General features: G+C 64.6%; 1 protein-coding gene across 1 annotated transcript; it reads left to right on the top strand.

The window, feature by feature from the left end:
- Nucleotides 1–8,617: 8,617 nt before the first annotated feature.
- On the top strand, nucleotides 8,618–11,961 carry EMIHUDRAFT_102266 (hypothetical protein; the record flags this gene model as incomplete). Its single annotated transcript, XM_005771129.1, has 11 exons — nucleotides 8,618–9,130; nucleotides 9,198–9,256; nucleotides 9,520–9,656; nucleotides 9,781–9,851; nucleotides 9,916–10,110; nucleotides 10,150–10,179; nucleotides 10,219–10,248; nucleotides 10,288–10,384; nucleotides 11,058–11,137; nucleotides 11,453–11,577; nucleotides 11,817–11,961. 11 exons carry the CDS (start codon nucleotides 8,618–8,620, stop codon nucleotides 11,959–11,961), a joined length of 1,482 nt encoding a protein of 493 aa, XP_005771186.1.
- Between the last annotated feature and the right edge of the window lie 2,901 nt (nucleotides 11,962–14,862).

Here is a 14,862-nt window from a genome sequence, read left to right as displayed (position 1 = left end):
TGTGTTTGGGCAAAAACAACACCCATTCGGGGCAAGAAGGCCACCACACCCGCGGGCCTCTCCGCCCCCTCCGACTCCCGCGATTCGGTGAGGCATGTCCATGCCGCGCACCCCACCTGCGTGTGGCCTCGCTGCCAGCATGCGCACGCCATGCCGAGCGGAAACAGACGCTGTGGCAGCAGACGCCGTGCCGACGGGAATCAGACGCCGCGGCCTCTCTAGATGCCGGCGAGCGCCTAGACGGCGAGAAGAGCCGCGACTCAGAGGAAGGGGGGGGGGGGGGCGAGCCTGCCCCGCGGGCTGCCGGAGGGAGGAGAGAGGAGAGGAGGGAGGAGAGGAAGGAGGAGAGGAGGGAGGAGAGGAGGGAGGGAGAGGAGAGGAGGAGAGAGGAGGAGGGAGGAGCGGAGAGAGGTGGGAGGAGGGAGAGGAGAGCAAAGAGGAGGGAGGAGGCATCAGAGGAGAGAGGGGGCAGGAGGGAGGAGAGCGGAGAGTACTCCCCCATCGACTGCCGCGCCTGCTCCTCCAGCGCTCGAATCCATTTACGCAGCTGAACCTAGTTGGAGGGCTCATTGCACGCGTTAGCAACTTTCCAGAAGTGACTGAAGCGCGGAGACGGGGGCAAGTGGGCAACTGCGGGGCGGGGTCGGGGGTCACCGGCTGCACTTCTGGGAACTCACGGCAGACTGGCTTGATGCGATGTTCCCGAGGCCTAGCCAGGGCCAGCTTCACTAGCTTGAACTTGAACTGCAGCGTGTGCGTGATGCGACGGCGGCGCTGCGGCTGCGGCTCCACCTGTGGCCGCTGCGCCTGAACCTCGGCCGCCACGTTCTTCATGCCGCCCTGTTCGCGACGCCGCTTGGTCGTGGTTTGCCGATGCGCCTCCATTCCAGGCCGATTGCCTTGGAGACCAGGCGAAGCACGGTGCCACGGTGCCCAGAGGCGAAGCGTAGCGTGAGCGGCCACTGTTGCTTGGGAAGGTGGAAGTGGGCCGATGTCGGTCACGCCGGGCTGGGTTGAGCCAACCACGAGGCCCTCTCCGCCGCGATCCCCAGCCGCACCATGCTCTCCGGTCATGGGGCCACCAACACCCTCGGACCAACACACTGTGTTTCCTCTCGGAGATTCTCGGGACCGCCCCCCGACGCCGTCACCGAGATGTTCATCCCGGATAAACCTCCCGCGCCTGGCATCCGGCACTGTTTTCTTTCTTTCTTTGGCATCCGGCATCCCGGAAAACCTCCCGCGCCTGTAGATTCGCCGAGCTCATACCTGTGCTGGTCAAACCCTGCGACCGACCAGCTCGACCTCGGCGATGTCCCCCCCTCACTCACCCTGCTGAATGCGACCTTTGACTGCAGAGGGTGGTTGATGCTGGCAACTCTCGAGTTTCCCTGACTGAGTCTGTGAATGAGCTTGCCTGCGGCGAGGGCGGTCGAGCAAGTGCACGAAGCTTAGTCGGCCGGCCTCGCCGTCCTCGCGGGAGTCGCTTAGGCGGCTCCCGTGGTGTACCTGTGTTAGTGCCTGTGCGCGCCAGTCCCGTGCCCAGTCTTGTGCGAGGGAGCTTTGTTGTAAAATTCTTTTGCAAAATGCTTTTTGCTACGCTTGAAAAACACGAGTCTCTCTTCTACGCTTTTTGATCGCTCCTCGCTTCATTGCTGTCGCCTCGCCCTCGCGTCTCCGCCCGTGGGAGTTATAAACAAATAGAGCAGTCGTCTCCAGGAGAGATGGGCGACGCACGAACACAGAGGCACAGTGCGCACCCCGCCCCGCTCGCAGGGCGTGCATCACACAGGCAGGTGTATTCTTTTTTTGCTTGGCCGTACGTCATGCCGGGGTAGGTAGGGTAGGTCTGGGCCCTCCCGTCGGGTTTTTCCCTCTCTTCACGCTGGAATTTTCACAGCAGAAAAAGAAATTTTCCGCGAAAATCACGATGTCAACCTTCCCCAAATGGGTGATCTGGTGCTTGTAGGCCTTGAGAGTGGCCTGCCATGTCACAGGAAGGACTGTGGTTGCAGGAGAGTACCACCAACCATCACTTTAGTTGGTATGGTACCCCACCTTCACCCATCGAGTGATTTCTTTTTTAGTTTCCCATAAGTAAGGTAGGTAGGTAGGTAGGTAGGTAGGTAGGGGCAAGGGCCGTCCAGGTTTTTGCAGAATTTCAGCATGACGTACGGCCAAGCAAAAAAAGAATACACCTGGGACAGGTGGATCTCTGTGCATGCGCAACTTAGCTAGCGCACCACACCCCTCTCCTTAAAATCCCTGTGTGGTGGCGGCGTGCCGTCCTCCCATCCCTCCCTTGGGCCGTGTGTTTTCTTTCTTTTTAACGTACCGTACGCACGTCAAGAAAGAAAAGAAAAAGAAGAAAGAAAACAGATACGCCAAACGAGGGATGGGACGAGGACAGGGTCCCCACCTGCACGAGCAGGATTTACGTACACACGTCAATCAAAGAGATATATTTCCCATTTCGTGCACAAAGAGCACAAAGGTGGCACCCTCGGACCAGCTGAAGCTCTCGACTCGTCGACCGAACTCTGGACGATGCCGACCTCAAACCACCAGCGCCAGGAACGACGTGCCGCGGCTCGCCGCGCATCTGTTGCGACCGACGACGTGCCCGACGCCGTCCCGCGGCCGCAAGGAAGAGGCCCGCGCAACCACTTCTGGGACCCGCGGCCGCCGGGCGTGTGGCGGCACAACGAGTCGAACGAACCGTACCAGAGCAGAGCGGCGCGTCTCGCGAGCGCCCGCAGCCGCCACGCCGCCGCCGTCCGCGGCCGACGGTGGTCGCGAATCAACGCGGCGCGGTGCACCGCTGCGCCTGTCCTTGCGCGCCGCTGGACGTCGGCCGAGAAGACCGCTTCCCTCTGGGGACCCGGCTCCGCGAAGATCGCGCGCGCGTCGTGAGTGGCGGCGCGCGCGCGATCTCTGTTCCCGGGCACGCCGGTCGCAGTGGCATGGGATCCCAGGCTCAAAAGCGCTCAACAGCGAGCTGCTCCTCCTCCTGCCGCCGCTCCGCTCACCGAGACAACTCGGTGCCGCCGTTCTCGCCGCCGCCGCCGCCGCTGCCGCCTCCGCCGCCTCCGCCGCCTCCGCCGCCGCCGCCGCCGCCTCGCGCCTTGCCTCCGTCACCGCCGCCCTCCATCTCGCAGCGGCGCGTCCCTCTGATGGCGCGGGCTCCTCGCTCGTTGGCGCCTCGCGCCCTCGCCGCCGCCCCCCCTCTCGCCGCCGCTCCGCTCGTGGCCGCCCCATCCCCTGTCAATCCCGCCGCCTCCCCTGTCAATCCCCCGCACCACCGCCGCCACCGCCTCGCGCGTTTAGCGGGCCTTTAAGCTTAGCCTTAGGAATCCTAAATAGTAAAATAGGAGGACAGCCTATAAAGAAAAGAAACGCAATGCATTCCAAGTGCTCACAAAAAAGGCCCGCGCGTGCTGCGCGGGCCCGGCGAGCGACTAGCGAGCCAACCTGCTAGTACTAATAGCGTAGTAGGACTTGAATGTGCACGCTTCTTTCTTTCTTTGCTTCTTGCACGCGCGCGGGGCGGCCGCCGCTGCCGCCGCTCCCGCGAAGCTTCGTGCTCCGCGCGCACAGCCCCTCCTTCTACTCCGGCCGGCGCGGCTGGCGCATCGTGCAGCAGCGCGTGCCGGCTCGCCTCTCCGAATTGCGCGTCGTCAGCGAGGAGAGCAGTGGTGGCCGCTGCGGCGGCGAGGATGGCGGTAGCGGCGGCAGTAGCGGCAGCGGCAGAGTCGACGGCGCTCCGCGTGTGATCGTGACGACACGCAACATGAGGAGGCTTGAGGTGCCAGGCGCGGTTTTGCGCTGCAGAACGGCTGCTGCGGCCGCACAGGGCAGTTGCGCCGCCGCCGCCGCAGCAGCAGCAGCTGGCGGCGCAGCGACGTGCTCTGGAGGCGGCTTGTGGATCGACGGCGAGGAGGTAGCATGCGCGGCCGACGCAGCCGAGGGGGAGGAGGAGGGGGAGGAGGAGGGGCGCGTGGAGTTGTGCTCGCTCTCGCCCGGCGAGAAGTGGCGCGTGTGCGGCGCGCAGAGCTGGCAAGTGGCCGAGCGTTCGCTAGTGTCGGCGGGTCCCGCGCGACAAGCGATGCAGGCGCCGTTTGCGGTGGTCGCCGGATCTCAGAGCGGGGCGGGCGCGGAGGGGGAAAGAGGGCGGGGCGGCGGCGGAGGCGGCGCGAGCGACGACAGGGACGGCAGCGGCGTGACTGCGGCCTCGCTAACTCGAGCTGGCAGTCTTCTTTGCCAACCTGCATGTGCAGACGAGTGACGCGTCACCGGCGGTGGTGCTCGACACGGACGTCGAGCACGCCCTCGCGGATGCGCTCGCGGATGCGCTCGAGGACGCGGACGGGGCTGCGGGCGCGGATGCGGGCGCGGATGCGGGCGCGGATGCGGGCGCAGTTGCGGGCGCGGCGGCGGACGCGGCTGCGGGCAGGGTGGAGAGCGGGGTGGCGGGCGGGGCTCATCTTCCGAATCTGGTTCTGATCGGCGGGCCGCGGCACAACGCGGCGACGAGGAGGCTGGCGGCGTTCTGGCGGCGGGTCGGGCACGCTGCGTCGTGGAGCGAGGGGGGGGCGCTGCGGCTGGGCGCGTGTGAGTACGGCGGAGCTTCGGTCGGCGCCGTCCTACTCGGGCCGACGCCAGGCGGCGGGCTGGCGCTCGTCGTGGATGGCTCGGACTTGCGCGGCTTGCGCGACGCCATCGCGCTTGGAGAGCCCACCATCCCGCCGATGGCGCGCTCCGTCCAGTCGCGCACACGGCCTAGCACGGGCGGCAGGCCCACGCGCGACGCATGCAGCGCGGGGCGGTTTCGCGAATAGACACGCGAGGCACGGCAGCACTCACGGACCGCGCCCCCTCCCACAGGTGCGCTCGCCCTTCACCATTGGTGCCTGACTACGCCGTGACCGGCCCACGCTTCGCCGCAGAGGGACACGGCGGCTTGCTGGCGGCTGGCTGGTTCGGCAATGTTTGGGAGCTCTCGAACGCATCGTCCTATTCGCAGCGGTGCTTTTGAGCGCGCCACCCGCAGCTGCCGCCGCCGCCGCCTCCCTCCGTGCTCCGACGTGATATCATGTTTGTGCCTTGTCTTACCACATGTCGACAGAGGCACAGTGATCCAATCTTGTGAAATGTCCTGCGGTCTCTTTATAGAGGCTGCGCTGCACAAGCACGGGCGGGAGGGGCTCCTCCTGCCGACTCGCTTTCTTCTACTCCCTACTATCATCTCGTTCCCGTCCTACCAGAGAAAGAGCGAGGGTCGGAGCGCTCTCTCTCTCTCTCTACCAAACAGCAAAAATCGCGATACCCCCGGTAAAGCCGCGTAGTCGCGGTTAACCGCTGGTTAGGTCTTCTGGCTCCGATCGGACGGCTCCACCGCCCAGCATCTGAGACCTCTACCCCTACTACCCAACCAACCCTTCTGGTCTCGAGATTCTCTGAGGTACGGCTTTGAGGAGTGGAACCGCACGTAGACGGAGCTAATGGAGGCAAATGTACACACAAACCCGGAAGGAGCTCTCTCATCTAGTGCGTCGACTGATCTCTCTCTCTCCGCTAGTCCCCAAGATGGCCAAAAACACAAAAAAATGCTGGGCTGGGCTGCCGCCTGCCCGCCCGCCCGCGCCCGCCCGCCCGCGCCCGCGCAGCGAAAGCCCGGGTCCCCGAAAAGATGCGCGTGCCGGAGTGAGAGGCCATCTCCTCACCACATTCCCCGCGCCGTGTTGCCTTCTTGGCCGTCACGACATCTCGGCGGCCTCCTCGACCATCGGAAGGGGGGTGGAGGTCACTGGAACCGCGGTGGTCATTTGCGTCATCGCATAGAGTTCGTTCATGTTCATGTTTACGATCTTGACCGCCCTGACCTGTAGGGAAAATGGGGTATTAAGGGGGGGGGTCTAGAGAGAACTTGGGAAGAGGGACTTTGGTCTGCCTTCGTCCCGTTGGAGAGCCACTGTCCAGAGCCTCTGCGCCCGCGCGTTGATGGTGCGGGCGCCACCATCGGCTTCCTGGGAGCATGGATGGATGGCGGGGGCTGCGGGGGTGGCGGGGGTGGCGGGGGTGGCGGGCATGGCGGGCATGGCGGGGATGGCGGGGATGGCGGGGACGGCGGGGACAGGAGTGGGATGAATGCGCACCCCATGCGAAGTTCGGGCGCAAAGGTAGTCGACAGAGTCCAGCCGGTCGGAATCTGAAGTGCGGGATTTTGGGCTGAGACAGAGTGGGATTCGAGAGGGGGCGGTCGCTCTCCTTCCGCGCCTGCGATGGGGGTGGCCCCTGCGCGATTTCTTGAATTGGCACCGGTGATCCCCGTGGCAGTCGCACACAAAACGGGAGTATCTCTTGCCCCTTCTTGAGCCAGTACAGGACGCTTACCTCGTCACCCGCCTGGCTCGGAACAGATGGGCTGAGCTGGGACTCGGCTCGCAGCGGTGAGCAGCAGTGGGCAGTGGGCAGTGGGCGGCGGGGTGGGCCTCCATGGGTGTATCCCTCCGCACGCGGTGGTGAGCCCGAAAAACTGTTACATGTCGAGTTACATCGGAAATGCCTCCAGCGGGCGGGGTGACGTGGAGAATCTTGGCATATGCGCGTTTGTATCCCTCTGCAGCCTCCCTCCCAGAATATTCGCCGGAGATACAGGTCGTACGTATGCTTGCTTGCTGGGGGCGGCCAGGACAGCTCGGAATGCGTATGCGAGCGAGGAGAGAGAGAGAGGGGGGGGGGGGGGACGGAGGAAGGAGGGAGAGAGCTGGAGGGAGGGAGAGAGAGGATCAGTCAGTCAGAGAGAGAGAGAGGAAGTGGTAGACTACCTGGAAAGAGGGAGGGACGTCCGAAATTCGCACAATGGCTAGTCCCACGCCAGCCACATGACGCCCACCGCCGCCGCGTTGGGCGGCGCGCGCCGACGCCGACCATCACCACCGACCGACGGCTCGCACGGCCATGCGGTGAGCAAAAATTTGGGTCGCTGCGCGCCTGCCGGATGCTCTGCGACGTCTGGACGCTCGCCAGAAACGCCAGGAAGCTTGCCTTCCACCCCTGGGCCCGAGGGCGAACGACACAGTGGTCGGCAGCCTCTGCGACCGGCTCCGATCGGCTCCTCGACCTGATCGCCTGCGACGAGCCAGCATGGCTCGTCGCTCGACGGCAGCCTGCTCAGTATGCTCTCGGCATTCTGTACAGCCTCGCCAGGCTCTCTGTGACGGCCTGCAGGGCCGGCGCGGACCGCCTCCCCTCCAAGCTCAGTACCTACCTCTTCGAAGCCGAGTGCAAAAGGCGGGGACGACGTCGATGGCGGGCTTATTTGCGCGTTTTTTATGGGGTTCTCGCCGCATTCAATCCGCATTGAACGTACGTTGAAATTTCCATTAACACTTATAACTACCGTCCATGGCCACAGGCGGCGTAAGCCATCTGCTCCAGGTGCTTTTTGCACTGTTTTGCCCATGTCCACAGGCGGCGTAAGCCATCTGCTCCAGGTGCTTTTTGCACTGTTTTGCCCATGTCCACAGGCGGCGTAAGCCATCTGCTCCAGGTGCTTTTTGGACTGTTTTGCTCATGGAGCAAGTGGCTAAAGCCACCTGCATTTTGTGCAAAAAGCTGCAAAGGACTCGTGGAGGCACGTGGCGCTTTCCGCGTGTGTCTCGTGCAAAATCCGGCATTTTGTGGCTTTCAGGTGGCACGACGCGATTCAGGTGGCGTGGAGCCTCCTACCTGGGCCCATCTATGCCCCCACCACCACCTCCCTCCCCCCTTCTCTCCCTCAGATCTCGTCCTTCTCCTCCTCCCCGCAATCTTCTACCCCCCCACGACTCGGAACACGAATGAGACAGTGTCTTAACAGGACCAGCGGGTCCTTCAGCCACCAAAGTGAGATCACCCGAGAGCAGCGGAGTCTGCCTCTGGCCTCGCCTCCCTCTCCTTCAGAACGACAGCGGACCGGCGAGCCGGAAGGCCAAGACCGGAGGGCCCCGGGTGAGGCCTGGAGTCGACTGTCAGAGGAGAGGAGAGACGAGCTGACTCGGCCTCTGCGGAGTGGAGTCGGGGCATACGGGCTCATCGGGCGGGGGTAGACCCGTCGCGGCGACAGCCAGACCACCGTGAACTACGACAAAGGGGGCCACGCCTCCCCGAGATCGATGAGGAGTCGGTGGAAGGAAGGGGGGGGCGAGCCGAGTACGATAGATAGAGAGGCCGCGGGTGCGGGCGCGATTCGTCGATCGGGGAGGGGAGGCGACATAACCCAATGCCGCCGCCCTCGCCCGGGGAGAGAGACCCCACCCGGGCCGTCGACTCCCTCCGTCCGGGCCAGTGGGGCTAGCTAAGTAAGCCGACGAAGGGGGAGCGGAGAGGCCGCCTCCGAAGAAGAGACATCAAAAACGAATGCAGAGGCAGTGGGGCGACGCCCGGAAAACGAGCAAGAGACCGAACCAGACCGAAGATCACCCTGACGGGCGGGGGACTCAGAGGCCCTCACGGGTGTCAACTAACCAGGGTGCCTTCGCCGTGCATTGCCTCGCACTTTCCGTCGCCTGTCCTGCTCCTGCCGGAGCTCGCGCACATCCATACAGTGCGACAACAAACACGTATGTGCACAGCGATGCGACTCATGGCCACTCTCCTCCTCGTGACTCCCGTTGCTGGCTGGCTGGGCGCTCCGCTCACGGCGCTCCGCTCACGGGCGGCCGCCGCCTCCGGCCACCGCCGCAGTCACCCTGTGCTGGCCGAATTGGATGGCGCCGAGGTCCTCGGCGCCGCCGCCCTCGCCGCTGCCAACGTCGGTGGGGCCTCCGTGCTGCTGAAGCGCATGCGCGACGAGGACCGCAAGCCTGCTCTCGCGTCTGGCCGTGTCGAGGCGGTGGAGGATCGAGGGACGGACGACGGGTCGGACGAGGGCGTCGACGCTGCCGTGATCGTCGTGGGTGCCGGCGCCGCCGGGATCGGCTTCGCCATCACGCTCACCAAGACCTTCGGCCTCGACCCCTCCCGCGTCCTGCTGGTCGAGAAAGGCGACGGCGTCGGCACCTCCTTTCGGCAGTGGCCGGAGGAGATGCGCTTCATCTCGCCCTCTTTCAACTCGGAGGGGTGGACCAACTCGTTTGACCTCAACTCGGTCGCGCGCGCGGCTCCTCGGTCACACACTCGAAGCTTCCCGGAACCTTGTCGGAGCGTTCCTGTAGGTGGCGCACGGCTCCTCGCCCGCCTACGAGCTCCACGCCCAGCACCCGTCGGGCTCGCAGTGCGCCCGACCCGCGGCCCTCTCTCGGCCGGCTGCTGCTGGCGGCTCCCTCAGCCCCACCCTCCCCTATCCCACGGTACCCGAACCCACCCTCCCCTACCCCACGGTACCCGAACCCACCCTCCCCTACCCCACGGTACCCGAACCCACCCTCCCCTACCCCACGGTACCCGCCGTCTCGTCCGCTTGTGGCAGGTACGCAGACTACCTCTAACCCTAACCCTAACCCTAACCCTAACCCTAACCCTAACCGCTTGTGGCAGGTACGCAGACTACCTGGACGACCTCTGCGGGATCGTGCAGCTGAAGAAGCGTGTCAAGCGGCGCTGCGAGGTGCTGCGGGTCGAGAAGGGCCCCGACGGGGCCTTCGACGTGCGCGTGCGCAGCCGCAAGGCCGACGGTGCGGAGAGAGAGGAGACGCTGCGGTCGCGGTATATCGTCTGGGCGGCGGGCGAGCTCGAGTACCGCGCGAGAGGCGGACCTGTCGAGGACACGTCCGTGACATGTCCGCGACGTGCCTACAGGCGAGTTCCAGTACCCGCGCGAAGGCGGAGACTGCGTGGGCGGGGCGGAGCTCTGCCTGCACAATTCGCGGGTGCGCTTGCCGGCGGACGGGAAGGGAGGCGAGGGTGACACAACGACTGAACGACTCGCTACAGGTGAGCTCGTGGGCGAGCTTGGACGGCGACGAGCGGGTGGTCATCGGCGGGTACGAGAGCGGCGTGGACGCGGCCGTCAACCTCGCAAAGGCGGGCAAGCAGGCGACCGTCCTCGCCTCGACCGCCACGTGGAACGTGCAGACGGTGGACCCGTCCTCCGAGCTGGCGCAGTACACCGCCGGCCGACTGCGCGAGGTGTGAGCAGCGCCTCTTCACAGCTGTGGCCGTGAATAGGCGCCGTACACCGCCGGCCGACTGCGCGAGGTGTGAGCAGCGCCTCTTCACAGCTGTGGCCGTGAATAGGCGCCGTACACCGCCGGCCGATTGCGCGAGGTGTGAGCAGCGCCTCTTCACAGCTGTGGCCGTGAATAGGCGCCGTACACCGCCGACCGACTGCGCGAGGTGACCGCCGAGGGCTTCTCCCCGAGCCCAAAGCTGTTGGCGCGCGCTCTGCGTCGAGAAGGCGGAGGTGTGTGAGTAGCGCCTCTTCACAGCCGTAGCCGTGAACAGGCCCCCCTCCGCGTCCAGCGGGTGGAGAGGGCACCCGAGGGCGGCTTCAACGTCGTCGCCGCTTGGAAGGCCGCCGCCGCCACCGCCGCCCCGACCATTCGACTCCTGCATTCCTGTGCTCTCTCTCGTTCTTAGGCCGCCGACAACTAGCCGCCGACAACTAGCCGCCGACACGCAGCTGCCGCCGCTGCCGGGCTATCAGTAGCACTCATCCATGTGCTGCTGGTGTCAGGCTGCCGACAACCCGCTGCCGCTGCCGGACGGGCTGCGGAAGCCTTTTGTCACGCGCGCCGAGAGCACGGCGCGCTGGCTCGCCGAGCAGGAGTCCGCATCTCGGCTGTATCTCGGCTGTATCGCGGCGGGGTTGATAGCGTGGTGGCGGCCGGGCGCGGCTGCGCTGGTGGCGTGGGGGGTTGCTGCAGCGTTGGGACAATCGGTGGGGGAGAGGGATGAGCTCAGCTCTATCTCGGCTGTATCTCGGCTATACTTCCGCTGGCTCGCCGAGCAGGAGGGAGGCGACGCCGCCCCCTTCGCCTCGCTGGGCACGATCACGCCGCCCGGCGCGCAGAGGAGCGAGGTGGTGGCGTGGCACGCGAGCCTCCTCCCTGAGCCTTGCCGGAGCCTTGCTCCAGGCGCCGAGGGGAGCGAGGTTGTGGTGCACACGGCTCAGCCGCCCGTGCTCTGCACCGGCTTCGAGGGTTCCGTCGCGTCGGTCGCGCGCAACCTCTTCGCGTTTGCGGACGAGGCGGACGAGGCGAAGAAGAGAGAGAGAGGAAGAGGAGAGGGGGAGAGAGAGTGGGAGGAGAGAGAGAGAGAGAGAGAGAGAGAGAGAGAGAGAGAGAGAGAGAGAGAGAGAGAGAGAGAGAGAGAGAGAGAGAGAGAGAGAGAGAGAGAGAGAGAGAGAGAGAGAGAGAGAGAGAGAGAGAGAGAGAGAGAGGACACACAGACACGCGAACCAAACACCCTGGCGAGAAGGGCTCTGCGCGTGGCGTCACGGCCAAGTCACACGTCCCACTCCTCTTAACAGGCGAAGGGGTGCCTCTGCGGCGCTGCGATGCTGACGGATGACGACGAGTCGACGGCGGTCCCCGGCGTCTTCCTTGTCGGTCCGTCGGTGAGCCACGGCGACCTCTCTTTCTGCTTCGTCTACAAGTGAGAGACGCCCATGAGACCACTCCCAAGACACAGACTCTGCCGAGACCCACTGCCGAGACACGATACCCCCTCTCCTTCTGCGCCCTCTGCAAACGAGGCCCACCTCGCCGCCGCTCTCCCTCTCACGTCCCGCCGCCCCCTCTTACCACCGCCGCCGCCTCCCTGTCCGCGCGCAGCCGCCCCTTCTTCCGCGGTGTCGCACACTGCGGGCCGACTCTCTTGCACACTTGTCTTAGGTTCCGCCAGCGCTTTGGCATCGTCGCCGACAAGATCTGCCGCGGGCTTGGCCGTGACACGGCGGCGGCGGTCGCAGAGTGCCGGAAGACAAACATGTACCTCGACGACCTGTCGTGCTGCGTGGGCTCGTGCGGCACCTGCTGATACGAGTGGGTGGGCGACACGTTGTGAGCTCGGCACATAACTATACGACAGAGACGCATCTGCACCAATGAACGGACGCGCCGGGGGGGGGGGGGGGGGGACTGCCTGTACGTTTTTGTGTGTTTTCCACCCGGCGCTCTTTCGTGCCTGTGTGGGGAAAACTTTGGGTGGTTTTTTAGAGCTCTGGGTGCTGCCTCGGTCTGGGCACTGGGGGGACGACCTGCGACCATCGGGTCCTTCAGCCACCAAAGTGAGATCACCCGAGAGCAGCTGAGTCTGCCTCTGGCCTCGCCTCCCTCTCCTTCAGGCATTCGTGGCATCCTATGGGTCGTCCAGAGTATCGACCTCTGGCTTGTCAGCCGGTCACTTGATGACACCAACGAAGTACAGCAATCGCCGTCTGCATCTCGCTTCTCGCTAGCCTTTCCGGAATGTAAGCGCACTATGGCTGTGCTGTCTCCTAAAAAATATGTATGTATTTTAGGGGACGGCTCGATTGGACGGAGGGTGGACGCGTCCAGGGGGGGTCTAGGGGGGATCACGGCACTGGGATTTTGCATCTCGGCTGCATCCAATGGCGATGGGCTGGCCTCACGGTCACGTCGGCGAGGACAGCGACGGCGTCGTTGGTGGAGCGCAGGGGCGAGGGCGTCGACCGACGGGCGGCGCGCCAGGAGCCCCTCGCTGGCGCGGTAGCGGGTAGGTCACGGAACGACGGGTCGAGCCCCTCCGCCAATTGAGGCGGCGGTCGAGACGGTGAGCGGCTGACGTCCTCGCGGGCGTGGCGGAGTACGGCCGACACTACGTGCTGCGGCAGCCCGCGGCGAGCCTCTCCTCTCCTTAGAGGAAGAGACGTGGAGGCAGGTGACGCTCGGCGCCGGCAGCGCGGCCCCCATCACGCGGGAAGTCGTGCGAATCACACTTCCTCGTTTCCCAAATGGCATCCGCGATGTCATACGCAGCAAGAGCGTAGCAAGCGGCATTCTCATCTTGGGCCAAAACGGTGGAAGCGTGGGCGAAAGCAAGGCCCACGAAGATGTTATTTCCCGTCACGTAATCCTCTTGCCAGCTTCCCCCGGGCGTGGTTTGGTGAGCGTCGTTGGCGCCGAAGAAACGGCGGAACAATTGAACCGATTCACCAGACGCGGTGGTGTCTTTTCCTCGCCATCCGTCGTCGGATTTCTGTTCCAGGTCGCAGTACATCTGGTTTGCGAACGCGTTGAGGATGTCTTTCCCATGGTCCACGGTGCTTTCTTGGCGGATCATAAACTGAACCCCCATAGCATTGTCGACGTGTCACCCTTCGGGGCGTCTTTGTACGTTTGCATCATCCTCCCGCCAGGGACGGTGAACCAGAAATCGTCATTCAGAAAGTACGAGGCGGTCAGCTTCTCCACGGTGTGGCGGAATGATCGGTGGCAACTGGGCTGAGAAGCACCGTCTGTGGCGAAACTAATGAGTTTGAAGAAGCTGCGCAGACTGGATGAGAGCCATAGCAGACACCACATGGCAAATCAGATGCGTTCGTGGAGGACCCCAGGCAACATTTCGCACCATTCGCGCTTTGACCCTCGCATTGATCCATACTGAACTGACTGCACCCAGGTAAAGGCTCGCAAGAACCATCGACGCACTGACAATCGGATTCGCACGGGTGTTCTGAAGAGCACTTCGGCATCGGGGTCTTGCAGCCTTCCTCCTCGCAGGTGCAATGGGCGGTAGGATAATCCTTGCTCGGGCCCCACTTGCAATTCGCGCCGTTGGGGAGGCTGTAATCGAGGCACTGAGTCTTGTCGTCACTCAGGAAAGTACACAAATCAAAGGCTTTGCACTCCTCGTAAAGGCATTTACACTCGCCTGCCTGCCCCGCCGACGTTTTGGTGCCAAGTGCGCGAGTCTCTGGCGCCCACAGGCAATCGGTTTCGGTCTTGAAATCAGCGCAATACGGCGGCGACGGTGGCATGGACGCCAGGATCAGGAGTGGAGGGGGCGCTCCGCCAGCTTCTTCTGGGCAGTCCTCCTCCAGCCGGCGGCCCGGCGGCGGCAGGAGCATGGCCTTGGTCTCCTCCGTCATCGGAGCGAGGCCCCAGATCTCAGGTAGCACGCCGCGCGCCTCCTCCCTGCGAGCGATGTGCGTCCACTCGAGGTCGAGGTGAATGTGCCTGGCCCGCTCCTCCTTGTCTGCAAACTTGTTGGCCACCGAGGAGCGAATCGTGAGACCGAGTTCGTCACCGACGGCGACGCGAGTTGTCTCGACCGGTACCTCGTGCGCCGAGTCCACCTCCGCCGACACGGAGACGCCTCCGCTCTCCACCTTGCCCGTGATAGCCATCGCGGCTCCGCCAACCCGGACGTCGAGGGCGTGCAGCACCGTCTGAAAGTCACTTCGACCCTGTCAGACAGGCGGTCTCGCGGAATCTCGCGTTGACGCCACGACCGACTTGTTGTAGCCAGGCGTCGGGCCGGCGGTGCCCAAGAGCGCAACGTCGGTGCCGTTTTTGAGCCAGTAGCGGGTCGAGACGCCATCGAACGACGTGATCGGGTCGCCGCCCGAGGTGGGGCAGCCCGCGCGCGCCGAGGCTGCGAGGAGGCCGGCGAGCTAAGAAACCACGGCGAAAGCCAAGACGGGTAGGAAGAAATCTGTCGGCTGCCCGTCGCATGCGTTGACGCGAAACGTTGTCTGTACAAAAGGGGAGCTGGCGCGTGGCTACCAAATCGGCCACCCGGCGCGCGTACGGAAACTTTGCAATACGAGCAGACATGCGTGTACTGGGGCTAGCGACCCGCCGCTCCGCGTGTACCACTCCGGACTCGGGCGGCAAAAAAGGAACCAGGCCGCCGACAGCCTCGTGCTGGGCCGGATATGCTGGCAAGGCAGCCCCAGCCCCGGGCTCCGAGGCG

The sequence above is a fragment of the Emiliania huxleyi genome (assembly GCF_000372725.1).
Source record: "Emiliania huxleyi CCMP1516 unplaced genomic scaffold EMIHUscaffold_39, whole genome shotgun sequence".
Taxonomy (NCBI): domain Eukaryota; phylum Haptophyta; order Isochrysidales; family Noelaerhabdaceae; genus Emiliania; species Emiliania huxleyi.
Note: the sequence above shows the minus strand (reverse complement) of the source record. Positions and strands in the feature narration are given on the sequence as shown.